Source organism: Macaca nemestrina, chromosome 20 (genome assembly GCF_043159975.1).
Source record: "Macaca nemestrina isolate mMacNem1 chromosome 20, mMacNem.hap1, whole genome shotgun sequence".
NCBI lineage: Eukaryota > Metazoa > Chordata > Mammalia > Primates > Cercopithecidae > Macaca > Macaca nemestrina.
Genome location: NC_092144.1, coordinates 42,062,046 through 42,088,483, shown reverse-complemented (window position 1 = coordinate 42,088,483; position 26,438 = coordinate 42,062,046). Strand labels below are relative to the sequence as shown.

The following is a 26,438-nucleotide window of genomic DNA, read 5'->3' as shown; positions in this document are numbered from 1 at the left end:
CTCAAGTGACTCTACTCAAGAGTCTCAAGTGGAAGATCACTGAGCCCAGGAATTCAAAGCTGCACCGAGTCACAATCTTACCACTGTACTCCAGCCTGTGTGACAGAGAGAGACCCTGTCTTAAAAACAAACAACAACAACAACAACAACAACAAAAACAGCAGCTGGGAGTGGTGGCTCATGCTGGTTATCCCAGCACTTTAGGAAGCCGAGGCAAGTGGATTGCTTGAGCTCAGGCATTCAAGACAAGCCTGGGCAACACGGTGAAACCCCGTCTCTACAAAAAAAATAAAAAATAAAAAAAAAATTAGCTGGGCACCTGTAATTCCAGCTACTTGGGAGGCTGAGGCAGGAGGATCGCTTAAGCTCAAGGGGTGGAGGTTGCCAAGGTGATCCAAGGTTGTGCCACTGCACTCCAGCCTGCGTGATAGAGCCAGACTTCGTCTCAAAAAAACAAAACAAAACAAAACAAAAAACGGTGGCTCAAGCCTGTAATCCCAGCACTTTGGGAGGCCGAGACGGGCGGATCACGAGGTCAGGAGATCGAGACCATCCTGGCTAACACGGTGAAACCCCGTCTCTACTAAAAATACAAGAAAATTAGCCCGGCGAGGTGGCGGGCGCCTGTAGTTCCAGCTACTCGGGAGGCTGAGGCAGGAGAATGGCGTAAACCTGGGAGGCGGAGCTTGCAGTGAGCTGAGATCCGGCCACTGCACTCCAGCCTGGGCGACAGAGCGAGACTCCGCCTCAAAAAAAAAAAAAAAAAAAAAAGAAAAGAAAAGAAAAAAAAAATCGTGTTCTTAGAACACATAAAAATAATTTGCCAGGCATTTTTTTCTCCTACAAATATTATTTTTACTAATAACAAAAGCCCAGATCACATTCTTCTGAAATCAAAGTTTCCATGATAAAAGCCTTGACATTCCAAGTTTTTGTCTTTTCAGTGTCAGCTAACACAGTTTGAATTTTTTTGTTTTCTTTTCCCACACTTGTATTATGGTTTAGACCATACTAAATGTTTATAGAAAATTAATGACTTATGCCTCAAACATCTCTATTTAATCAGGCTTCTATTAGAAAGCAATCTCTTGCATTATATATAAAAATGAGAACAGAGATGCTAGAGAGCAGCCTATTAAACAAGGCAGAAAGTGACTTTGCTTGTCGTATAGCAGAAGTTCTATTAGGCAATGTCATAACTCCAAGTAATACCAAATACCCCTAATACTTAAAATTTTCAGACTCAAAGAGCTGTTTACATTAATAGATCCACAGGGTGAGTATATTTATTGTAATTCAGGTTTTTCTTTTGCAAGATCTTATCACTACTTTCAGAGAGCAGAAGACCTTCAGAATCAAGTACATATCTGATCCACATATAACTAAATACCCAAAGATAAGCCAAGTGGGTGGAAAGAGGGACAACAACAAAAACTTGTTCATCCTGCCAGGCACGGTGGTGGAAGCCTGTAGTCCCAGCAATTCAGGAGGCTGAGAAAGGAGGATCGCTTAGGCCCAGGAGTTTGAAGTTGCAATGAGCTACATTTGCACCACTGCACTCCAGCATGGGTGACAGATTGAGACCCTGTCTCAAAAAAAAAAAAAAAAAAAAAAAAAAAAAAAAAGAATAACCTTGTTTGTCCCACTGCCCTCAGTGAAACACATATCTGATGGGTTATTTCAACAATAGCTTCTGCTAAACCATTTTTTAAAAAATTCATAAACCAAAACACAGAGGTTCCCTATCTTAGAAACAGTAGAATACCTTTAGGACTTTATTTTTAGATACACTTTCTTTCTTTCTTTCTTTTTTGAGATGGAGTCTTGCTCTGTTGCCCAGGCTGGAGTGCAGTGGCACGATCTTGTTCATTGCAACCTCCACCTCCAGCATTCAAGCGACTCTCTTGCCTTAACCTCCTGAGTAGTTGGGACTAGAGACGTGTGCCACCATGCCCAGCTAATTTTTGTATTTTTTAGTAGAGATTGGGTTTCGCTATGTTGGCCAGGCTGGTCTCAAACTCCTGGCCTCAGGTGATCCATCTGCCTCAGCTTCCCAAAGTGCTGGGATTACAGGCTTGAGTCACTGTGCAGGCCTAGGTATATTTTTCAACACAGGGTTATGAAATGTCCTAGCCTTCTCTTGCCAGAGAGAGATGAGACTCTGGGGAAGGTAACAAGAGACTCCATAGGCGGGAGGAAGGGCTTAAAAACGTTCTATGTCATCTCCAAAGACACTCTGGGCAACCAGGCGCAAAAGAATTTGAAGTGACCCCTATTCAGATTCACCCACACTGGGTGAAGCAGGAGGTACTTGTTATTAGTAATTGTCAGCTAAGCATGGTGTTTCACACCTATAAATCTCAGGGTTTTGGGAGGCTGAAATGGGAGCACTGCTTGAGCCCAGGAGTTTGAGACCAGCCTGGGCAATATAATGAAGACTCCATTTCTACAAGAACTAAAAAATAAAAATATTTTTAAAATTTGCAGGGTGTGATGGTGCATGCCTGTAGTCCCAGACAGGAGGATAAGACAGGAGAATCTCTCAAGTCCAAGAGTTTGAGGCTTCAGTGAGCTATGATTGTGCCACTGTACTCTAGCCTGGGCAACAGAGACCGACCCAGTCTCTAAAAAAAGAAAAGAAAAGAAAAAAAAGTAATTGCAAAACGTTTAATTAGCTTAAGACCTTGTGAGTCTTTTAAAAGCATGATCACAGACACAAACACAGATCCCACATTTGCCCTATCTGAGCTTCTGGAATCTCTTAGTCCCCCTGAGGAGTAGTGGAGGGTTGTGGGGAGAGTGACTCTTAAATCTGGGTGTCCTGACAGCACCCCTTCTGCTATCTACCTCTGCCCCTTGGTCCTCCAAGCTGCCCGTGTGAAAAATGGCTAATTCCTTTCCCCTGGTCACCCCCCTTCTCACTTCTGGGGTAAAAAAGAATAAAAAAAATCCTTGTCGGGTTTCAGCCGATGTCTCTGGAATTTATTGCAAATTACCTTTAGAAAGTTAATTGTGGCCTGGCGAGGTGACTCACGCCTGTAATCCCAGCACTTTGGGAGGCCGAGGTGGGCAGATCACCTGAGTTTAGAAGTTCAAGACCAGCCTGGCCAATGTGGTGAAACCCCATCTCTACTAAAAATACAAAAATTAGCCAGGCATGGTGGCAGTCACCTGTAATACCAGCTACTCGGGAGGCTGAGGCAGGAGATTTGCTTGAACCCAGGACGCAGAGGTTGCAGTGAGCCCAGATCACGCCATTGCACTCCAGCCTGGGCAACAAGAGTGAAATTCTGTCTCAAAAAAGAAAATAAAAGAAAGTTAAATGCATCTGTTTTTAGAGCCTAACTTACCCAAGAACGGGACAGAGCTCTCTCTGGACCACAGGCAGGATTTGGCAGCACTGCTCAGGCAGATGTCATCCTGAGATCAAGGACCAAGCATTTTCTTACTTGTTGATGGAAAGAATTAGAAGCCATTTAACGTTCTGTCATTTGCACCTGTGTGGCTACTCAAGCATATAGATTTTATTTTGCAGTGAAATTATAGAAAAAAAATAAAGAATACTGATTTTAGACTGAGCATGGTAGCTTATGCCTGTAGTCCCAGTACTTTGGGAGGCCTAGGTGGGAGGACTGCTTGAGGCCAGGAGTTTGAGACTAGCCTGGGCAACATAGCCTGACTCTGTCTCTACAAAAAATTAGTTGAGTGTAGGGGTGCACACCTTTAGTCCCAGCTACTTGGGAGGGTAAGATGGGAGGAGAGCTTGAGCCCAGGATTTCAAGGCTGTGATTTGCTGACTGCACCACTGCACTCCAGCCTGGGCGACACAGCAAGATCCTGTCTCTAAAGAAAAATAAAAATAAATAAATTAATTAACTGCCTTAAAAAACATTAGCCAGGTGCGGTGGCACACACCTGTAGTTCCAGCTACTCATGAGGCTGAGGTAGGAGGATAGCTTGAGCCCAAGATTTGGAGACTGCAGTGAGCCACAATCACACCATTGCACTCCAGCCTGGGTGACAGAGGGAGACCCTGTCTCAAAAAAAAAAAGGCGGGGGGGCAGGGAAAGACTATTAACTTCAGAAGTAGATGCAATGTATATTTAAAAGTAATCTAAGTATCTGTGTAAAGATGCTATGTTTGACTCATTGGCAGGTATTAATTCATTGCCCAGCGTTCTTTATTAAAAAAACAGCTTTTATAGTACACGCTGTGGTTACGTCATTTTTCTTTCAGAGGATTATTACTTTTTAAAAGCTTCTTAAAAACCTTCTTAAATTCCCAGTTAAAGCTGTTACATTCTAACCCAGTCTCAGAGCTGATTGGCTCAAAACCTTTGTGGGCCAGTAATGCCACATTACCCCGGAGGGGCGGGCAGCGCGGGGGTCAGGGAGCTGCCAAAGCCAGCCCTCCTACTGGCCAGCACGCACATTCCAGGGGATAAATAGGATTAAGGGCTCTAAAGAGGATTCCCAGCCCTCCTGCAAAGGAGGATCAAACACTCTGGTCTAGCTCTGGAACAAAAATAAGCCCCAGAGAAGGAGAAAGTGCCTGTTTAAACACCAGGTGGCCCCACCCCAAGCCTCCGCTCTTCCTCTCTCCCCCACCTCTGGATGGCTGGGGAGAGCCCCTTTCCGCAGGCAAGTGTGCGCACTGGATCCAAGTCCGTGAGAGTGGGTTCAACCCACCCTTTTTGGTTTCCTAAATAGGGTCAGCCCCTGAGCAGCAGTGGGAGGTCATGACCTCAAATCTCTTCTAGCTGCTTTTGGGGACGAGTGGATAAACTCTGTTAGGAAGCGCTGTAGCGCGTCTTAGAGAAAGCCCTTTGTATGAACTGCTCTCAGGACACTCTCCTAAATTTAGGTCCTGAAAGATTAAGGTAATAAAAACTGCTGACATTTGATGGCAATTTTTCTTGTCCAGGAAACAGACCAACCACATAGAACCAAAAAGCGCCCCTCTCCAAACTTCACCCCACCCCACCCACCTTTTCAAACTGTCCCGCGAGGAGAGGGGATGACACTGGCAGGGGTGGGCACCAAACTCGGACTCCCTATAAAGATGCCCCAACAGCACACGTGTTAATTCATTAACTCGGAGGGATCTGGGGTCACTGTGACGGTTTTCTACTAATAGGGAATAAAGCTCCTGCGGACGTTAGCGGTAATGCCCTGACGGCCGGCGCAAAGTTAACTCCTCCCGGGCCAGCAAGTGGAAACCGTATCCTGCCCAGGCAGATGTGCACTGGAAACGCGCGTGTCCCCATGCACACACGGGGTTTTAGGACCACTCCCCTTGCACAGGCCAGACCCCACACCCATCTCTAGTCTTTTCTCCGGGGAGGGTGCGGTGGCAGCAGGCGGCCGTCGGATGTCCATCAGCTCAGCTTCGCCACGCACACGGCTAAGGCCACAGCCGCCAGCAGCACGGCGCCGAAAAGGATGGCGGCCAGGGCCTTCCTGGGGTCGCAACCCCCTCCGCGCTCCTCCACGGACACGACCGAGGAGGGGCCGGCGCTGACTGTGGACAGGAGCTCGGCGCCCGCCGCCTGCCGGGCTTGCACGGTCCAGCGGGGCACGTTGACCTTCATCTCCATGTTGTCGATCATCTCGCCCACCTGAAGGACCTCGCGCTCCAGCTCCCGCAGATCCGCGACGTCGAAGTCGCCCTCCGCCTCGAGCCGCAGGCTGCGGGTGCTCAGCGCGCGCGCCGCCACACCGGAGGAGGCGCCGGCTACACCTGTGCGCACCAGCGGCCGCCGAGGCGCGTGCAGCGGGAACGCGGCACCCAGCTCCAACGCGCGTCGCATATCCGCTTCCAGCAGGTCCAGGCAGCCCGAGAAGGCCACCCACAGACGCTCGAACTCCGCGCGCTCGTCGGCGGCCAGGCCCCGGTCGCGCAGCACGGCGGTCAGCCGGGCGCAGGTGGACACCGCCAGCTCCTGCGCCTTTTGGCGCGTCTTTTGCAGCTCCTGCCGCAGGTTCTGCGAGTCCGCCGAGCCGCCGACGGTCAGCACCAGGTGGTGGTAGCACGCAGTCGTCTTGTTGAGCCCATCTAGCAACGCCTTGCACTCCTCCCTCGCCATTGCGGTGCGCTCCGGCTGGGCCCTGCCGCCTCAGCGCGGCAGGACGCGGCTAGCCCCCGTTCCGGCCTCGGTCCGCGCGGCACGAACGCTCCTCATGGTCCGTGACTCGCTCGGCGCTGCCGCCAACGTCCGAGGAGCCCGCCCGGGACCCTCGACGTGCGCCTCTGCGGACCGGGCGCGGAGCGGGAGCCCCGTTAGCGGTCCCCAGCTCCCTCGTCCATCCTCCCAGGCGCACTCCCAATCACACGCTGTATCTCTTCGCCGCCCTGGCCTCCACGGTGGCTCCCTGGGAAGCTGAGGGTGCGGTCCCCATCCTCCGTGGGTGCCAACCCCGGGGCGAGCAGGATGCACAGCCGCCTGCTCCGCCTTAGGCGCTGCCAAGGGCGGCCGGGTAGGGTTTCCTAGGACCCGCCCACCCCGCCTGTCCGGGCCGAAGCTGCCACCCCCTGGATCAGGGGTAGGCGGGGCTCCGCGCGGGGAGGTCACGTGTGGGTCGCCCATTCCTCCCTCCCCTTCACCCCATCCGAGTTCTGGAATGTTAGCGCTCGAGAGATAAAACACGTCCTATTTTACGGATGGGGAAACTGAGGCTCAGGTAAAAAGCGGGCCAGGCTCCCGCGGAGTTTTTACCAGTGAGGGGACTAGAACCCGACTATACTGACTCCCGGACCCTTTCGGCGACAGGACGTGGGGTGCCTCGCAAGACTGGGCACCTCCGTGCCCCAAAGCGAGCAGTGACTGGCAATCCGAGGGGCTGGGCGCTGCCGGGGTCGGGTGTCCCAGGCGCATCGCGCTCTGCTACTCAGTGCTTCCGAGCGTGTACCCCACCTCTAGTGTCAGCCCCGGCTCCCAGCCCTGCCCCTCACGTTCTGGGCACGCGCAGTTGCTGGCGCGGGGCGGGGCCAGCTGGAGTAGGAAGCGTAGGGAGCCGCCTGAGCCCCGCCCCCGGCTGGGCTGGACTCAATGATTGCTCTGTGCACACGTCACTCTGGGAAACGGCGGTTTCTCACTGGGTCAGCTGTGGCGCGGCTCCGCCCCACGGCGGAGTAAGGGGTGGGCTATAGGGCCCGATCGCCGCGCTAGGGTGGTGGGCAACGAGGTCCCAGCAGTGTACGAGGGAGGTGCCACCGCCGCCCAGGATGGGCTGGGAATGAAGCGATGTAGCCTTTTAAGTAAGTGTCCTCACGCTGGCCTCCTCCCGCGCCTCCCCTCCCGCGGGACGGCTGCGCCTTGGAGCGCGGCGGCCGGGCGGGGCCCGGAGAGTGAGGGGGGAGGGGCTCCCTGCTCTCCGCAGTCCGCTCCCGGGTCCGCCAGGTGGCCCCGCGCCGCCCTAGACCCCGCGTCCCCAGGTGGGTGCCCGGTCCGCAGCCGGCGCGCCCAGCCCACTCCGCCCCTTGGGTCTGGAGGAGAGGGAGCGGTCGGTGCGGAGAATGCGTTCTCCGAGCCCCGCTGCGTAGACACCGGCGGGTGGGGCCGGGGTCCCGGGTCTGGGGTTTCGGACCTGGCGGGGCGCGGGCGGTCGCCGCGCGGTTTCCCGGCGGCCTAGGGGCTGCTGGAGGGGAGGCGGCGGGTGGGGGTTCTAGCCGCGCGCCCGGCGGTTGTGATTTCCGGGGGTGGGGGGGTGAAGAGGGCGCGGAGTGGGGAATCCCTGGCTGCCGGCCTCTCGCGGGGCGGGGGTCTCTGCGTCCCCACAGGTAAAGATTGTTAAAGGAAAACTCTTACGCCCCGAGAGACGTTCTGGATTCTGAGTCTGTTCCGTCTTTTGGTTGAAAATGGACTGCCCAGGAGCGCACGAGCCACTCGGTGCCCCCTTGGCTGCCCCTCGAGGTGCAGGGGACGTAGGCACTCGCGGCCCGTGCTGGGCGAGGGAGCAAGGGACAGGTGTTCGCTGAGGATTTAGAGCATGCAGGGAACGAAGGCTGCTGGCAGTGCTGGAGGGATTGTGAGGCTGCAGAGAGCTCGGATTTTACAAGTTGGTGGGTTTCATGGAGAGAGGCTCCTGTTTTTTTGTTTTTTTGTTTTTGAGACGGAGTCTCGCTCTGTCACCCAGGCTGGAGTGCAGTGGCCGGATATCAGCTCACTGCAAGCTCCTCCTCTCGGGTTCACGGCATTCTCCTGCCTCAGCCTCCCGAGTAGCTGGGACTTCAGGCACCCGCCACTTCGCCCGGCTAGTTTTTTGTATTTTTTTGTAGAGACGGGGTTTCACCGTGTTAGCCAGGATGGTCTCGATCTCCTGACCTCATGATCCGCCCGTCTCGGCCTCCCAAAGTGCTGGGATTACAGGCTTGAGCCACCGCGCCCGGCCTCCTCTTTTAATTTAATAATGCACTCTTCCCATTGGCCGAAGAGTAGAGCAGTGGATTTTTTTTTTCTTTTCTTTCTTTTCTTTTTTTTTTTTGTTTTTGAGACAGTGTCTGGCTCTGTTGGCCAGTCTGGAGTGCAGTGATGCCATCATAGTTCATTTCAGCTTCAAACTCTTGACTCAAGCAATCCTTTCACCTCAGCCTCCTTTGTAAAGCTGGGACTACAGCTACATGCCACTATGCACGGCTAATTTTTAATTTTTGCTTTTTTTTTTTTTTTTTGTAGAGATGGGATCTAGCTCGGTTGCCCAGGCTGGTCTTGAACTCCTGGACTCAAGCCATGGTCTTGTCTTGGCCTCCCAAGGTGGTGGGATTACAGGCACTAGCCACCACGTTTTGCTGAGCAGTAGCTATTATCGTTTCGAGGTTAGCCTGGCATGAGGTCTGGTGTTGAGGTGGCCTGAGGGTCCGGTGCGCTGAGCCCCGGGGCCTGCTGTCACTCAGGGGTCTGTCCTTTAACTGGGTGAGCAGTAGGCTGGGTGTTTGCTGCCAGGGCTTGGGTACTCCAGGCCTTGACCATTGTGTGGAAGGGGGGTTCTCAGCCACCCACATGCTACATGGGTTTGTTTCCAGGGGAATAGTAGTATTCAGGACAAAATGGGTGGAAAGAGGGAAAACTCTCTTTCCCTTCAGGGGGGAGCTTTGGAGACAGCAGAGGGTGAGGAAGCTGCAAAGGTGGCCAGAGGCCAGACATGCCAGGTCCTGAGCACCTAGCAGAGAAGTTGAGGGCTCACCTGGTGGGGAGTAGGGGGAAGCCTTTGAGGAATCCTGCAGAGCTGGGTGTTGGAAAGATGAGTTTGTTTTGTTGCTGGTGGACAGGTGTGAGTGACATCCAGGGGACAGATCCAGGAGGCACAGCCCGTAGGCCTTGGAAGAAGGGGGTGCAGGATGAGAGCAGGAGCAGAGATTTTTCCTGACCAGCCATAGGGACAGGAATGCACCTGGGGCTCTGACGTTGGATAGACTTGCGTTCCCAACTTACACCCAGCCTTGCCTGGTGACCTGAAATAATCTTGGCTGGCAGCTTCCCTGGGAGGGCAGGCAGAGGTGTCTGCAGATGGCCTGGGGTCAGGGTCTCCATTGTGCCTCTTTGTGGCTGTTAAACTGTGTCTCCTTCACCAAAGCAGCTGCTAGGTCTTTGTCAGTGATGTTTCTGTGTCCCGGTTAGGGTTTCTGTGGCATCTGTCCTGCTGCGGATCTTCCGGTCTGTCATTTGCCGGCACTAGGCTGGTGTCCAATGACTCCATCCTCTCATAGAGGAGCGGAGGAACGTGACCATGTCATGATAGGTACCAGTCCTAGAAAGGATTCAGTCCAGAAGGATCCAGACTCGATTTGTCCTGGGGTTGATTCTCCGTCTGAGGAACACTGAGAAGTGGCTCTAGAGCTCCTGCCCATCTGCCCAAGGTACTGGTGGAGGGTGCATGGTGGTTCTCCCTGCGGTCCGGGAACAGGGCGATGCAGTGGCATTTAGAGGGGCTGTTGTGCTCCTCCAGACTTTTCTGCTCCCTGCATGGTCCCGTCCTGGTTCTGGTCCTGGCTTCTCTCTAACCCTGCACATTCCAGCTATCACTGTGTTGGGCTGGCACTGAGCGTTCTGATTGTTTTGGGCTTTTTGCCTTTGTGCCTGCTTGGCTATGACCTGGGGCTAGCCCCTCACCTACCCTGGATATGGACAGTGGAGTTCCAGCTCTTGTGAGGAATGACCTCTCCCTGGGAGCTCCGGCTTCCTCTTAATGCGCCACTATCGTTTTGTTCAAGTGGGTGAGCAGTTACTCCATGTCTGCAGGGAGCCAGGCGCAGGGCTGGGTGCTTTAATGAGAAGCTTGGAGAAGAATATGGACAGGATCTCTAAATGTTATAGGTCAGAAGGACACAAGTGACTGTAACAGCATTTATTACATCACCACATTGTTTCCATTGGTATGAAAAGTAGATGAATAGCAAGTTTGTGTTTTTCGCCTTTTCATTCTGAATCATAAATTGGACCAAATGGAGAATACCGCTCATCTGTTGGGAAGCGTTCCTGGTCAGAGTGTTTGGTTAGAGCCCTGGAAGGGCAGGAACAGCCATCGCAGGGAGATTTCAGCAGGGAGTGCATCTCTGAGGAGGCTGAATTCCCTGTGCTGAATTCTGCTGAGCTGGGCTGCACGCTGTCACCAGACGGTTCCTGACCACCCAGACTTATCTGGGCTTGCAGGACGGTTGAAGACCACAAAACCACGAGTGTGCGCACTGCCACCTGAAATACTAATTTGAGGCCTCACATGGCTCTGCTGTTCGTCGAATAACTGCAGATAACTCACATTTAGGGGTATTTGGTATCTCCAGCTAACTCAACTGGATTTTCTGTACATTTTCCCATCATTTGAGCCCAAGCAGGGATGGAATTTTTTTTAAAGAAGTTTTATAAGAAGATTCACTTATCTTTCCAGTTTTACAAGAAAAAGTCTGTTTTCTTTGCATGTTATTTTAAATAGCAAAGTAATTCTTTTTTTTTTTTTTTTTGAGACAGGGTCTCACTCTGCTGCCCAGGTTGGAGTGCAGTGGCCCAATCTCAGCTCACTGCAACCTCCACCTTCTGGGTTCAAGAGATTCTCGTGCCTCAGCTTCCCAAGTAGCTGGGATTATAGGCGTGGGCCACCACACCCAACTGATGGTATTTTTAGTAGAGACAGGGTTTCACCATGTTAACCAGGCTGGTCTCAAACTCCTGACCTCAAGTGATCCACCCGCCTTGGCCTCCCAAAGAGCTGGGATTACACGTGTGAGCCACTGTGCCCAGCCAGCAAATGAATTGTTGCAGGTAAACTTGACAGGGTATAAAACTGTTCTTTTAAGCATTTTACCCTATATAATAATTCAACTCTGGCATTAAGCACCAGATTGTATGAGGTTATTACCTTTTTTTTTTTTTTTTTTTTTTTTTGAGACAGGGTCTTGCCCTGTCGCCTAGGCTAGAGTGCAGTGGTGCAATCATAACTCATTGCAGCCTTGACCTCTTGGGCTCAAGTGATCCTCCTGCCTCAGCCTCCCCTGGCTGGGTGTGTGCCACTATACCCAGCTAATTTTTTGATTTTCCTGTAGAGACGGGGTCTCACTTTGTTACGCAGGCTGGTTTTGAACTCCTGGGCTCAATCATCTGTCAGCCTCAGCCTCCCAAAGTGCTGGGATTACAGGTGTGAGCCACTGCACCTGGCATATTACAGTTTTTTGTTTTTTTTTTTGAAATGGAATCTCACTCTGGAGTGCAATGGCATGATCTTGGCTCACTGCAACCTCCGCCTCCCAGCCTCAAGTGATTCTTCTGCCTCAGCCTCCCTAGTAGCTGGGATTATAGGCGCCCATGCCTGGCTAATTTTTGTATTTTTAGTAGAGATGGGGTTTCACCATGTTGGCCAGGCTGATCTTGAACTCCGTCTCAGGTGATCAGCCTACCTCAGCCTTCCAAGGTGCTGGGATTACAGATGATAGCCACTGTGCCCGGCCCTTTTTTTAAATTTAAATTTAATTTTTTTATTTTTTATTGAGACAGAGTCTCCCTCTGTTGCCCAGGCTGGAGTGCAGTGTCATGATCTCGGCTCTCTGCAAGCGCCACCTCCTGGGTTGAAGTGATTCTTATGCTTCAGCTTCCTGAGTAGCTGGGATTACAGGGGTTTGCCACCATGCCCGGCTAATTTTTGTATTTTTAGTAGAGCCAGGGTTTTGCCATGTTGGCCAGGCTGGTCTCAAACTCCTGACCTCAGGTGATCCGCCTGCCTTGGCGTCCCAAAGTGCTGGGATTATAGGCATGAGCTACTGCACCTTCCTTGCATGTTACATATTTTTAACACTAGGACAGAAAGGTTGAGAACAGTGTTGGACAGAGGTCCTTTTTTTCATCTTTTTTCATGTGACAGCACGGATGAAAGGACAGAGCTCTTTGAATCCCTACTCCTGGACAGAGGGTTCAGTCTTTAGTGACCAAGAGGTCTGAAGTCCAAGATAAAGCAGATGACTTGGGGCCAGATAACAGCAGGCTCTGTCCGCGCAGCAGTGCTTGTTAAAGGACATGGTGTTTTGATGTGGCATTCAGTGACCTTCCCTTCCCTTGCTGTTCTGCCCCTTTCTGACCTCTGCTTGGAGTCTTATTACTTTCCCATCCTCCACCTCATCCCCCTTCCCTGCTGTTTTCTTTCATTTTCTTTTTCTTCCTTCCTTTCCTTTCCTTTCCTTTCCTTTCCTTTCCTTTCCTTTCCTTTCCTTTCCTTTCCTTTCCTTTCCTTTCCTTTCCTTTCCTTTCCTTTCCTTTCTTTCCTTCCTTCCATCCTTCCTTCCTTCCTTCTTTCTTTCTTTCTTTTTCTCTTTTTTTTTTTGTGAAGGAGTCTTGGCCTGTCACCTAGGCTGGAGTGCAGTGGTGCCATCTCGGCTACTGCAACCTCCACTTCTTGGGTTCAAGCAATTCTTCTGCCTCAGCCTCCAAGTAGCTGGGACTATGGGCGCCCATGACCACGCCCAGCTAATTTTTGTATTTTTAATAGAGACGGGGGGGTTTCACCATGTTGGCCAGGGTGGTCTTGAACTCCTGACCTCAGGTAATCCACCTGCCTTGGCCTCCCAAAGTGTTTGGATTATAGGTGCCCAACCACTGCTGTTTTCTTCTCTGGTCCTTACCTCCCAGCTCTGTTTTTAGTTCGTCCACGGAAGCCCGTCCTTGTTGCCTCATCTTGGGGGTGGAAGTATTGGTGTTCCTCCAGCATCTTTTCTGAAGCAGAAAGAGCATCTTTTCCCAGCTTGAGTCTGACCATATCGCCTCCAGTTTCTCACATGGCTTTCATCCAGAGCATCTTTTACTTTTGCAGTATGCCACGTAGAACCAACTATGTCAGGAACTAGAAAGAGTTTTGTTTTCTTGTGACTCTGTCCCAGCAAAATTGCATTATCTCACTGTGGTGGAGACTCATAAAGGGATTATCTGGGCTCCAGTAACAAGTGAATTTTTTTTTTTTTTTTTTTTTTTTTTTGAGACGGAGTCTCGCTGTGTCTCCCAGGCTGGAGTGCAGTGGCGTGATCTCGGCTCACTGCAAGCTCCGCCTCCCGGGTTCACGCCATTCTCCCGCCTCAGCCTCCCAAGTAGCTGAGACTACAGGCGCCCGCCACCACGCCCGGCTAGTTTTTTGTATTTTTAGTAGAGACGGGGTTTCACCATGTTAGCCAGGATAGTCTCGATCTCCTGACCTCGTGATCCACCCGCCTCGGCCTCCCAAAGTGCTGGGATTACAGGCTTGAGCCACCGCGCCCGGCCTAACAAGTGAATTTAACAATTCAAATAGCTGAGTTGTTGCAGAGGCACCCCTGGGGCCCAGGCAGGGATGACATACAACCATTTTTATGCTAGTCTCTTCTCCCTAGGAGGACTGACTGGGAGCTCACAGGCCTTTTTCAGGCAGAACCCAGGGCACCCGCAGCCAAGACAGTTCTGGCTGGACCTGGGGGATTAGGTGAGGGGCCTGTATGGCTGGCTGTTTTGTGGACTTTTCTATCTGGGGAAATAAAGTATGACTCTTAGGCTGGGCATGGTTGCTCATGCCTGTAATCCCAGTGCTGTGAGAGGCTGAGGCGGGAGGATTACTTGAGGCCAGGAGTTTGAGACCAGCCTGGGCCACATAGCGAGATGCCATCTCTACTAAATGAATGAATGAATGGCTCTTGTTTAGCCTTGAGTCGGCCAGCTGAATCTCAATTTCTTCATCTGTGACACGGGCTAGTGATACCTACTTGCCTAGAGTTATTGTGAGCATTAAAATAGGATGAGGGCTGGGTGCGGTGGTTCACACTCATAATCCCAGCACTTTGGGCGAGCTGAGGCAGGAGTATCACTTGGGCAACATAGCGAGACCCCATCTGCACTGAAAATAAAAAAAATAGCTGGGCACAGTGGCTCATGCCTGTAATCTCAGCACCTTGGAGTCCGAGACAGAAGGATTGCTTAAGTAACATAGTGAGACCCCATCTCTACTAAGAATAAAAAAAAATTAGCTGAGCATGGTAGTTCATGCCTGTAGTCCCAGCTACTTGGAAGGCTGAGGCAGGAGGATCACTTCAGCCCGGGAGGTCAAGACTGTAGTGAGCTGTGATTGTACCAGTGTACTCCAGCGTGAGTGATAGAGCAAGACCCTGTCTCAAAAAGAAAAAAAAAAAAGACGAGGACTGGGCACAGTGACTCATGCCTTGTAATCCAAGCACATTGGGAGGCCAGGGCAGGAGGATCACTTGAGGTCAGAAGTTTGAGACCAGCCTGGGCAACATAGCAAGACCCTGTTTCTACCAAAAACAAAACAAAACAAAAAATTTAGCTAGGCCAGGTGGCTCAGGCCTGTAACTGTGGCACTTTAGGAGGCTAAGGTGGGAGGATTGCTTGAGGCCAGGAGTTGGAGGATGCAGTGAGCTATGATTGTGTCACTGCACTCCAGCCTGGTCAGTAGAGTGAGACTCCCAACTGGTAAATAAATAAAGGTGAGCGAGTAAAGATGAGGATGTATAGAAGTTATCACACAGTGCCTGGTACAAGGACTCTCCCAAATGGTGGCTATTTTTACCATTAGTCCCAAGGAATAGAATTCATCATGGAGTTACGTATGCATAGTGTTTTCCCAAGGAGGCATTCTGGATCCCTGTTACATAGTGAGAGAGTAGCTCCTGTTTCATATTTCATTCATCTAATTGTATCAAGGATAAATTTACTTTACACTTTTTTAATAGCTGCTGATTTTCTCATTTTAATGAAGAGAGAAGTCCCCAGGCTCAAGCTTAGCATCTAATGAGGTTTTTTTTTTTTTTTTTTTTTTTTTTTTTGTCTTTTGAGACGGAGTTTCACTCTTGTTGCCCAGGCTGGAGTGCAATGGCATGATCTCGGCTAACTGCAACCTCCACCTCCTGGATTCAAGTGATTTTCCTACTTCAGCCTCCCGAGTAGCTGAGATTACAAGCGTGCACCACCATGCCCGGCTAATTTTTGTATTTTTAATAGAGATGGGGTTTCACCATGTTGGCCAGGCTGGATCCGCCCACCTCGACTTCCCGAAGTGCTGGGATTATCAGGTTTTAAATAGCATTAATTACCTTTATAATTTTTAACTTTAAGATGATGTTCTCTTCATTGGAAGTGATACCGTTTTCTATTTAAAGTAGTAATAAGATTTTTTAAAAAATAAATTTTAGGCCAAGGATGGTGGCATGTGCCTGTTGAGCCAGGAGTTCAAGACCACCCTGGGCAACACAGCAAGACTCCAGTTCTACAAAAGTAAACAAAAATAAAATAAAACAAAAAATAAAGTACCTTTTTATAAAGACAATAAGTTGTTGAGGGAAAATGTCAAACATTAGCAAGAGAGCCATTATATGTAATTGTTGGGCAAAATTGTGCTCACATTGTGGGCAGGTTGTTCACTGCCCAGCAGCAGGGGCTGTGCAGCATGTGGCCTAGGACCTGCTCACTAGCCAGCGCCCTTGTACAGGGCTGCGTCCCCTGGGAAGTCGGGTGCTTGTTTCTAATTCTCACAAAAGTCCCATGTGAGCTTCCAGTAACTGTTGCTACATTGATATGCAGTACTGCGTGTCACAGATAGTGAAGGTGGCTTGTAAATAATCCTCATAAGAATCCTGCAGAGGCCAGGCGCAGTGGCTCAAGCCTGTAATCCCAGCACTTTGGGAGGCCGAGACGGGCGGATCACGAGGTCAGGAGATCGAGACCATCCTGGCGAACACGGTGAAACCCCGTCTCTACTAAAAAATACAAAAAACTAGCCGGGTGAGGTGGCGGGCGCCTGTAGTCCCAGCTACTCGGGAGGCTGAGGCAGGAGAATGGTGTAAACCTGGGAGGCGGAGCTTGCAGTGAGCTGAGATCCGGCCACTGCACTCCAGCCTGGGCGACAGAGCGAGACTCAAAAAAAAAAAAAAAAGAATCCTGCAGACAGGTGTTAGCATTCTCTATGGTGCAGGCCCAGATGGAGGCTCAGAGAGGTGCGATGATGTGGTTAGAAATTTGATCTCCTGGCCAGGTGTGGTGGCTCACGCCTGTAATCCCAGCACTTTGGGAGGCCGAGGCAGGTGGATCACTTGAGGTCAGGAGTTTGAGACCAGCCTGGCCATCATGGTGAAACCCCATCTCTACTAAAAATAGAAAAATTAGCCAGGATTAGTAGCACACAACTGTAATCCCAGCTACGAGGGAGGTTGAGGCAGGAGAATTGCTTGATCCCAGGGGCGGAGGTGGCAGTGAGCCGAGATTGTGCTACTGCACTCCAGCCTGGGCAACTGAGATTCTGTCTCAAAAAAAAAAAAAAAAAAAAGAAATCTGATCTCCTTTTCTGTGCCCATTTTGTAGGCATCCTCTCTGAGAGCTCATTGGTCCAGAGGAGCAGACCAGGGACGATGAGGAACAGCTGTAGAATGTTTCATGAAACATGCAAAGCAGTGGTTCACATTAGTTAGCCGCATGGAGCAGTCTACAGACAGCAACATCCTTCAAACGGCTTATTTCCTAAAGTGAGTTGAACACTGACCTGTAATCTTCTTTTGGCGCTTCACAGACCTTTCGGTCATGAATCATGGAAGGGTCTACTCTGGCTTCAGAAGTCCGAGTTCTGATGGTAGTGGTAGGTGTGTTCCATACTGATTCTTATTTTATCTGTACAACGTGACTCTGATCTAAGTCCATTTGGCTTTTGCTTTTAGAACCTTACCTATAATAAGCAATCTAATTTTAGCAACCCCTTTCACAACAGCAGCTATAAAAAAGTCTATACAGGCCGGGCGCGGTGGCTCAAGCCTGTAATCCCAGCACTTTGGGAGGCCGAGACGGGCGGATCACGAGGTCAGGAGATCGAGACCATCCTGGCTAACATGGTGAAACCCCGTCTCTACTAAAAATACAAAAAACTAGCCGGGCGAGGTGGCGGGCGCCTGTAGTCCCAGCTACTCGGGAGGCTGAGGCAGGAGAATGGCGTAAACCCGGGAGGCGGAGCTTGCAGTGAGCTGAGATCTGGCCACTGCACTCCAGCCTGGGCGACAGAGCGAGACTCCGTCTCAAAAAAAAAAAAAAAAAAAAGTCTATATAGAATATATAAATAGTCTAATAAAAGTGATATATGATCCTTATGGAAAAGTTGGAGGACATCGAAGAAGACATTGATAGAAAGATATACCATATATGTGGATGATAAAATTCATAATTATAGGGCTGAGTGTGGTGGCTCACGCCTGTAATCCCAACACTTTGGGAGGCCGAGGTAGGAAGATCACTTGAAGCCAGGAGTTCAAGACCAGCCTGGCCAACGTGGTGAAACCCCGTCTCTACCAAAAAACACACACAAAAAGTTAGCTGGTGTTGTGGCATGCATCTGTAGTCTGAGCTAATTGGGAGGCCAAGGCATGAGAATTTCTTGAACCTGGGAAGCAGAGGTTGCAGTGAGCCAAGATCGTGCCACTGCACTCCAACCTGGGTAACAGAGCAAGACTCTGTCTCAAAAAAAAAAAAAAAAAAAGCAGGCTGGGCACAGTGGCTTATGTCTGTAATCTCAGCACTTTTCGAGGCTGAGGCGGGTGGATCACCTAAGGTCAGTAGTTCAAGACCAGCCTGGCCAACATAGTGAAACTGCGTCTCTGCTAAAAATACAAAAATTAGGCTGGGCGTGGTGGCTCACGCCTGTGATCCAAGCACTTTGGGAGGCTGAGGCAGGCGGATCACGAGGTCAGGAGATTGAGACCATTCTGGCTAACATGGTGAAACTCTGTCTCTACTAAAAAGACAAAAAATTAGCCAGGCATGTTGGCGGGCGCCTGTAGTCCCAGCTACTTGGGAGGCGGAGGCAGGAGAATGGCGTGAACCCGGGGGGCGGAGCTTGTAGTGAGCCGAGATCATGCCACTGCACTCCAGCCTGGGCAACAGAGCAAGACTCCCTCTCAAAACAACAACAACAACAACAAAAAATTAGCCAGATGTAGTGGTGGGCGCCTGTAATCCCAGCTACTTGGGAGGCTGAGTTAGGGGAATTGCTTGAACCCGGGAGGCAAAGGTTGCAGTGAACTGAAATCATGCCACTGCACTTTAGTGTGGGTGAGAGAGTGAGACTATGTATCAGAAAGAAAACAAAAATTCATAATTATAAAGATATTCACTCTCCAGTCCATGAATTTAGTGCGGGTCCAGTAAAAATCCTCATAGGATTTTTCATGTAATTGACAAGCTGATTCTGATTCATTTGATATTGTAAAGGACAAGGAATAACCTTTGGAGAACAAGCGGGAGGGAAGCCTTTCTCTGAGATAGTAAGGCTTATTATGAAGCTGTAGTCATGTAAAATAAATGTTCATATGTGGTCTCTCGCTGCCCTGTCCAGTATAATAGCTGCTAGTGGCTATTGAGCACATGAAATGTGGCTAGTATGAATTGAGAAGTGCTGTCAATGTAAAATGCACACGAGATTTTAAAGACTTGGGAATAAAAAAGAATGTAAAATATATCATTAATAATCGTTTTTTTCTTTTTTCTTTTTTTTTTTTTTGAGACAGAGTCTCACTCTGTCACCCAGGCTGGTGTGCAGTGGTGCGATCTCAGCTCACTGGAGTCTCTGCCTCCTGGGCTCAAGCGATTCTCCTGTCTCAGCCTCCCAGGTAGCCTGGCTAATTTTTGTATTTTGTAAAGATAGGGTTTCACCACGTTGCCCAGGCTCATCTCGAACGCGGACTCAAGCAGTCCACCTGCTTTGACCTTCCAAAGTGCTGGGATTACAGGCATGAACCACTGTGCCCAGCCATCATTAAGAACTTTTTATTATTATTATTATTTGGGGATGGAGTCTTGCTCTGTTGCCCAGGCTGGAGTGCAACGGCATAGTCTCGGCTTACTGCAACCGCTGCCTCCTGGGTTCAAGCAATTCTCCTGCCTCAACCTCCCAAGTAGCTGGGATTACAGGCAGTCGCCATCATACCCGGCTAATTTTTGTATATTTCTAGAGACGGGGTTTCACGATGTTGGCCAGGCTGGTCTTGAACTCCTGACCTCAGGTGATCCACCCACCTCAGCCTCCCAGAGTACTGGGATTACAGGCATGAACCACTGTGCCCAGCCAATAACTTTTAAATAATGATCAAGTCAAGTGCAGTGACATATACCTGTGGTCCCAGCTACTTGGGAGGCTGAAATGGGAGGATTGCTTGAGGCTGGGAGTTCAGGGCTGCGGTGAGCTGAGATCATGCCTGTGATCTCGGCCTGTGAATTGCCACTGCACTCTAGTCAGGGCAAAATAGCAAGACCCTGTCTCTAAAAAACAAAATAAATAATGGTCACATGTTGAAAATACCGTATTTTGGATATATTAAGATAAAATATATTGCTAAAATTAATTGCATCCTGTTTCTTTTTTAATGTGCTAATAGAAAATTTAAAATGACATTGTGTATTTCTGTGTAATATATACATAATTGTATTTCTCACATGTGACAGACCCTTGAAACAGAAAAGAGCCTGGAAACAGGCTAAACATACATGGGATCTTGGAATGTGACAACAGTAGCATTATCAACCAGTGCAAAATAGATAGAATATTCAAAAAATGATGATGGGACCATTGGCTTTCTGTATGGAGAAATACAATTGGACACTTGATTTATAGCACATACAAAAATCCAGATAGACTGAAGACCTAAAAATAGAAAACTTTAATATTTTTAGAAATCATAAGGACTACCTTTATGTCTTTGAAATTGGAAAGGACGTGGTTTCGGGTAGCCTTTGCTATGTAACAAACCAACCCAAAATGTAGTGGCTTCAAACTGCCACAGTTTATTACTTCCTACGTTGTGTGAGTTGGGGAGTGGTTCCTCTGCTGGTGTCAGCTGGGCTCCCTCAAGGGGCTGTATTCTGCTGGCAGGTTGGCTGTGCTCACTGGGCCACCTTGGCCTTGCTCTTCCCCCATGGCCTTTCATCACGTGGGCTTCTTCACAGCTTTGGGATCTTGGGGTACCAAGAGAATGAGAATGAGAATCTGCAAGGCCTTATATAAGTGTATGTGTATGTATATACATTTATTTTTCTTATATCTTAAATATACTAAGAGTTTCTTTGTTTTGTTTTGAGACAGAGTCTCACTGTTACCCAGGCTGGAGTGAAGTGGTGCGATCTTGGCTCACTGCAACCTTTGCCTCCTGGGTTCAAGTGATTCTCCTGCCTCAGCCTCCCGAGTAGCTGGGATTACAGGCACATACCATCATGCCCGGCTAATTTTTGTATTTTAGTAGGGGGTTTCACCATGTTGTCCAGGCTGGTCTCAAACTCCTGACCTCAAGTGATCCACCTGCCTAGGCCTCCCAAAGTGTTGAGATTAGAGGCATGAGCCACCGTACCTGGGCCTTTTTATTGTTTTTTAAAGAGATGGGGTCTCACTCTGTTGCCTAGGCTGGAGTGCAGTGTTTCAATCATAGTTCATTGCAGCCTCAAACTCCTGGGCTCAAGCGATCCTCCCTTCTCAGCCTCCCAAGTAGTTGGGACTACAGGCACGTGCCAGCACGCCTGGAAAATTTTTTTTTTTTTTTTTTTGAGATGGAATCTCGCTCTGTCACCCAGGCTGGAGTGTGGTGGCACTATCTCAGCTCACTGCAAACTCCGCCTCCCAGGTTCACGCCATTCTTCTGCCTCAGCCTCTCGAGTAGCTGGGACTACAGGTGCCTGCCACCGCACCCGGCTAGTTTTTTTTGTATTTTTAGTAGAGACGGGGTTTCACCATGGTCTCAATCTCCTGACCTCGTGATCCGCCCACCTCGGCCTCCCGAAGTACTGGGATTACAGGCGCGAGCCTCCGCGCCCGGCCCATAATTTTTGTATTTTATTATTTGTAGAGACAGGGTCTTGCTGTTTTGCCCAGGCTGGTCTCTAACTCCTGGTCTGAAGTGATCCACCTGCCTTGGCCTCCCAAAGTGCTGGGATTACAGGAGTGAGCCATTGTGCCTGGCCCCTGTAAGACCTCTTGACGCTGACACTCATAAATTGTACAGCATCGATTCTCCCTGTTGGTTGAAGCAAGTCACAGGGCTGGCTCTGATTCAGGGCCTGCGGAAATGAGTCTGCTTCCTTTTTTTTTTCTTTTTTTTGAGACTGAGTCTCTGTCTTTTGCCCAAGGTGGAGTGCAGTGGCAGGATCTCGGGTCACTGCAACCTCTGCCTCCTGAGTTCAAGCGATTCTTCTGCCTCAGTCTCCCAGGTAGCTGGGATAACAGGCACATGCCACCACTCCCCACTAATTTTTGTATTTTTGTAGAGATGTGGTTTCGCCATGTTGGTTGAACTGATCTTGAACTCCTGACCTCAAGTGATTCGCCTGCCTCGGCCTTCCAAAGTGCTGGGATTATAGGTGTGAGCCACCGTGCCTGGCCTATTCTATCTTCTGATGGGGGAATAGTGAAGTCACTTTGCAAAAAGACCTGCCAGAGGATAGACATGCCAGTTACAGACTTCCTAAGGCTCTAAAAGCACTGACCTTAAAGTCAAAGAGTGGCAAATCCAACTATTGTTGACCCTTGAACAATACGGGTTTGAACTGTGTGGGCCCACTTACATGGGTTTTTTTCAACCAAATTCAGGTTGAAAATGCCGTATTCACAGGTTGCAAATTTTTCTATATGGAGGGCTGACACAGACATGTGAGTTCCACAGGGCCGACCATGGGATTTGAGTATGCATGGACTTGGGTATACAAGGGGGTCCTGGAACCAATCCCCCAAGTATATTGAGGGATGACTTCCCATTCACATCAAAATTTCTGGCCAGACACAGTGACTCACACCTGTAATCCCAGCGTTTTGGGAGGCTGAGGTGGGAGGATTGCATGAGGCCAAGAGTTCAAGTTCAGCTTGGGCAACACAGCAAAAATCTCATCTCTACAAAAAATGAAAAATAAAAAAAAAAGCTGGGTGTGATGGTGCGTGCCTGTAGTCCCAGCTGCTCTGGAGGCTGAGGTGGGAGGTGGGAGATCACTTGAGCCCAGGAGTTCAAGGTTATGGTGAGCTGCGATCATGCCACTGGACTCCAGCTCTAGCCTGGGCGACAGTGTGAAACCCTGTCTCAAAATAACTAAATAACATCCAAACTTCTATTTCTGAACACATCCATTTGACAAAATGAAAAAGCAAGTTATAGACTGGGAGATGGTGTGAGTGTATGTGTGTGTGTGTGTATATATATATATGTATTTTTTTAGACAGCGTCTTGCTCCATCACGCAGGGTGGAGTGCAATGGCGTAATCATGGCTCCTAGTGGCCTTAACCTCCTGGGCTGAAGTGATTCTCCTGCCCCAGGCTCCTGAGTAGCTGGGACTATAGGCACACACCACCACTAATTTTTAAAACTTTTTTTTGTGGAGATGGGGTCTCGCTATATTGCCCAGGCTGGTCTTGAACTCTTGACCTCAAGTGATCCTCCTACCTCATCCTTCCCAAGTGCTGTGATTATAGCCAACCTGGAAGATGGTATTTAAAACTTACTCTAGTATACAGATGTGTAAAGAACTATAAATCCTAAGAAAAAGGCCAACAACCCAGTGGGAAAGTGAGCAAAAGACATAAGGCAGTTTACAAAACATAAAGAAATTTAGTTCATTTAATTAATGAACCAGTGAAAATTAAAAACAGTGGGATATGACTTTATACTCACAGACTATCTCAGCCAATGCAGGCTGCTGTAACAAAACACTGTAGACTGGATGACTTGAAAATGACAGAAATGTGTTTCTCACAGTTCTGGAGGCTGGAAGTACAAGGTGAAGATCCTGCAGGTTGGGTGTCTGGGGAGGGCCTGCTTCATAGACAGCTGTCTGTTCTCTGTAACCTCACGTGGCCGGAGGAGCAAAGGAGCTCTCCCAGGCCTCTTTCGTTTTCTTTTTTTTGAGACGGAGTCTCGCTCTGTTGCCCAGGCTGGAGTGCGGTGGCATGATCTCGGCTCACTGCAACCTCTGCGTCCTGGGTTCAAGCGATTCTCCTGCCTCAGCCTCCCGAGTGGCTGGGACTAACAGGCACCCACCACACCTAGATAATTGTTTATTTTTGTAGAGATGAGCGTTTTGCTGTATTGCCCAGACTGGTCTTAAACTCCTGGGCTCACGGGATCCTCTTGCCTCAGGCTCCCAAAGTGGTAGAATGACAGGCATGAACCATCATACCTGCCTTCTACTTGATTTTCTTAAAAGAAAATCTGAGGCAAACATGGCAAAATGTCACGATTCCTTAATTCTGGTGCTAGGTTTGCATTATTACTCAGTACTTTTCCGTGTGCTAAAATATTTCATTAAAAATACATGAGTATCTTGAGAGTGTCATAATTTTGGTCATGTAGGATGTTCTAAAAATAGCCATTTATACTTTAGCCAAGACTTGGAGTTTAACAAGATTTTCTGAACGTAATTTACACATCAGCCAACAAATAGGTCGTCTTGGAATTGGTGGGTTATATTTGAGATTTCCAGGTGGAGTCAGTCATGAATTCTTTTTTTGGAGGATGCTCTTTAGAAATTGCCAGATGCAGGTCGGGTGTGATGGCTCATGCCTGTAATCCCAGCACTTTGGGAGGCCAAGTGGGCAGATCACCTGAGGTCAGGAGTTCAAGACCAGCCTGGCCAACATGGCGAAACCCTGTCTTTACTAAAAATACAAAAATTAGCGAGCGTGATGGCGGGCGCCTGTAGTCCCTGCTGCTCCCGAGGCTGAGCCAGGAGAATTGCTTGAGCCCAGGAGACAGAGGTTGCAGTGAGCTGAGATTGCACCGCTGCACTCCATACTGGGCGACAGAGTGAGACTCCATCTCAGAAAAAAAAGAGAAAATGCCACATGCAGATTTTCATGTGTTACATAAATTCGAAAATGGCCATTCACTGCTTTTCCCTCCCTTGTTGCAGGAGATTTGCTCTGACCCATCTGAAGTCCATATGGCTCTGTATGATGAAGACCTCCTAAAAAATCCTTTCTATCTGGCTCTGCAAAAGTGGCGCCCCGACTTGTGCAGCAAAGTGGCCCAAATCCACGGCATCGTAAGTGCGCTGAGCCTCAGGGTTGCCCTGAGGCGTGAATGGTTCCAGACACGTGGTAGACTAAGACTCAGTTTGGAGGGAGTTCGTTATAAACCCAGCTTAACAAGCTCCCAGCAGTGCGCTTGGTCTCTGAGTGAGCAGCGAGGGGCCCCCATGAGCCGCTCCCTCCAGGAAGCCTCCTGGGATTGCAGTCCAGGCTGTAATACTTTCTCTGAACTCCCGGCCCCCGCCTGTGGCTAACTGTGCCCTTTCGTGGAGCACAACCAGTGACACTTGGTCTCATGCTGTGGTGGTCTCTTGTTTCTCTCTTGCCTATGGGGGCTTCTCCAGGGCTAAAAAGAATTGCTCCCTGGGGCCTCACGAGTCCTGGTCTGTCTGGGAGGTGAGTGCTCGCCCTCATAGAATAAGGGACCGAGTAAATGCATTCATAGACTGCTTCGAAAGGCTTTTCCAAAGGGAAAGCACCATGATGAAAGAACTTCTCTGGTAGAGGCCACAACCTCAGAAGCCTTCAGGGGCAGCCCGGTAACAGGAGTGAGAAGCAGGCAGGAGACGCTGTCACCTGTCACGGTGGGGGCATCTGCCTGGACAGAGGGCAGGCCCCGTGTTGTGGATCTTTCCAGTTCTCAGGTCAGTGAACTTGGTGGGCATTCTACTTAGACAGCACTGGGGGACACAGTGTCCCGGGTGCATTTGTGTCATCTGTGGCCTCTGCTTGAGGAGTCTTGTGTCATCTTTTTGTCTGTTGTCTCCTACTCTCTCAAATGGGCATATCCACTTCTCTTATCCCATGGGGCGACTCTACTCAGGTATGTGAGGTGTCTGAGGGTTTGAACTGAAGGAGAAGTCAGGTTAGCTGAGTGTGGCTTCAGGTTCTCAGCGGCCTCTCAGGGACACTGGAATTGACTTTCATTTATTTTTATTTTTATTTATTAATTTTTTTTGAGACAGAGTCTTGCTCTGTCGCCCAGGCTGGAGTTTGGTGGCATGATCTTGGCTCACAGCAACCTCCACCTCCCAGGTTCAAGTGATTCTCCTGCCTCGGCCTCCCAAGTAGCTGGGATTGCAGGTGTGTGCAACCACGCCTGGCTAATTTTTGTGTTTTTAGTAGAGATGGGGTTTCACCCATGTTGGCCAGGCTGGTCTCGAACTCCTGACCTCAGGTGATCCTCCCACCTCGGCTTCCCAAAGTGCTGGGATTACAGGCATGAGCCACCATGCCTGGGCCGGAATTGACATTCATTTTGCCCAGGCCAAGCTCTGCCATCAGAAACCGGGTTTCTTTTTTTTTTTTTTTTTTTTTTTTGAGCCTGTTGCTCAGGCTAGAGTGCAGTGGCACGATCTCGACTCTGACTCTCTGCAATCTCTGCCTCCTGGGTTCAAGCGATTTGTCTCAGCCTCCTGAGTAGCTGGGATTACAGTCACAAGCCACCATGCCCGGCTAATTTTTTTTTTTTTTTTTTTTTTTGTTGAGACAGAGTCTCCCTGTGTCGCCCAGACTGGAGTGCAGTGGCCGGATCTCAGCTCACTGCAAGCTCCGCCTCCCGGGTTCACGCCATTCTCCTGCCTCAGCCTCCCGAGTAGCTGGGACTACAGGCGTCTGCCACCTCGCCCGGCTAGTTTTTGTATTTTTTTTAGTAGAGACGGGGTTTCACCGTGTTAGCCAGGATGGTCTCGATCTCCTGACCTTGTGATCCACCCGTCTTGGCCTCCCAAAGTGCTGGGATTACAGGCTTGAGCCACCGCGCCCGGCCTAATTTTTTTTTTGAAACAGAGTCTTGCTCTGTCACCTAGGTTACATTGCAGTGGCGCAATCTCGGATCACTCCAATGTCCGCCTCCCGGGTTCAAGCAGTTTTCCTGCCTCAGCCTCCTGAGTAGCTGGGACTACAGGCGTGCGCCACCACGCCCAACTAATTTTTGTATTTTTAGTGG

The 26,438-nt window shown here is 49.7% G+C and overlaps 2 protein-coding genes across 9 annotated transcripts in view; one reads left to right on the top strand and one right to left on the bottom strand.

The window, feature by feature from the left end:
• Positions 1-3,025: 3,025 nt before the first annotated feature.
• Positions 3,026-6,589, bottom strand: RGS9B (regulator of G protein signaling 9 binding protein). The gene has a single exon (XM_011765332.2). The coding sequence runs from the start codon at positions 6,084-6,086 to the stop codon at positions 5,379-5,381; it is 708 nt and encodes a 235-aa protein (XP_011763634.1). The 5' UTR covers positions 6,087-6,589; the 3' UTR covers positions 3,026-5,378.
• Positions 6,590-7,111: 522 nt separating this feature from the next.
• Positions 7,112-26,438, top strand: part of LOC105495596 (ankyrin repeat domain 27) — an 81,034-nt gene continuing 61,707 nt past the window's right edge. For 3 of the 8 annotated variants that reach the window (XM_011765333.3, XM_071085963.1, XM_071085959.1), the window contains exons 1-2: positions 7,123-7,258; positions 24,373-24,504. In XM_011765333.3, coding sequence (XP_011763635.2) covers positions 24,403-24,504 — 102 coding nt within the window. In that variant the 5' untranslated portion in view covers positions 7,123-7,258; positions 24,373-24,402. Of the gene's footprint in view, positions 7,259-7,416; positions 7,436-9,706; positions 9,857-16,814; positions 16,976-24,372; positions 24,505-24,575; positions 25,135-26,438 lie in introns of those variants that run through there. The other 5 variants (XM_071085961.1, XM_071085960.1, XM_071085962.1 and 2 more) reach the window with 5 other exon arrangements.

What these genes read in the sequence shown, in the direction of transcription:
- RGS9B (XM_011765332.2), bottom strand. Translation starts at nt 6,086, where the DNA reads ATGGCGAGGGAGGAGTGCAAGGCGTTGCTAGATGGGCTCAACAAGACG.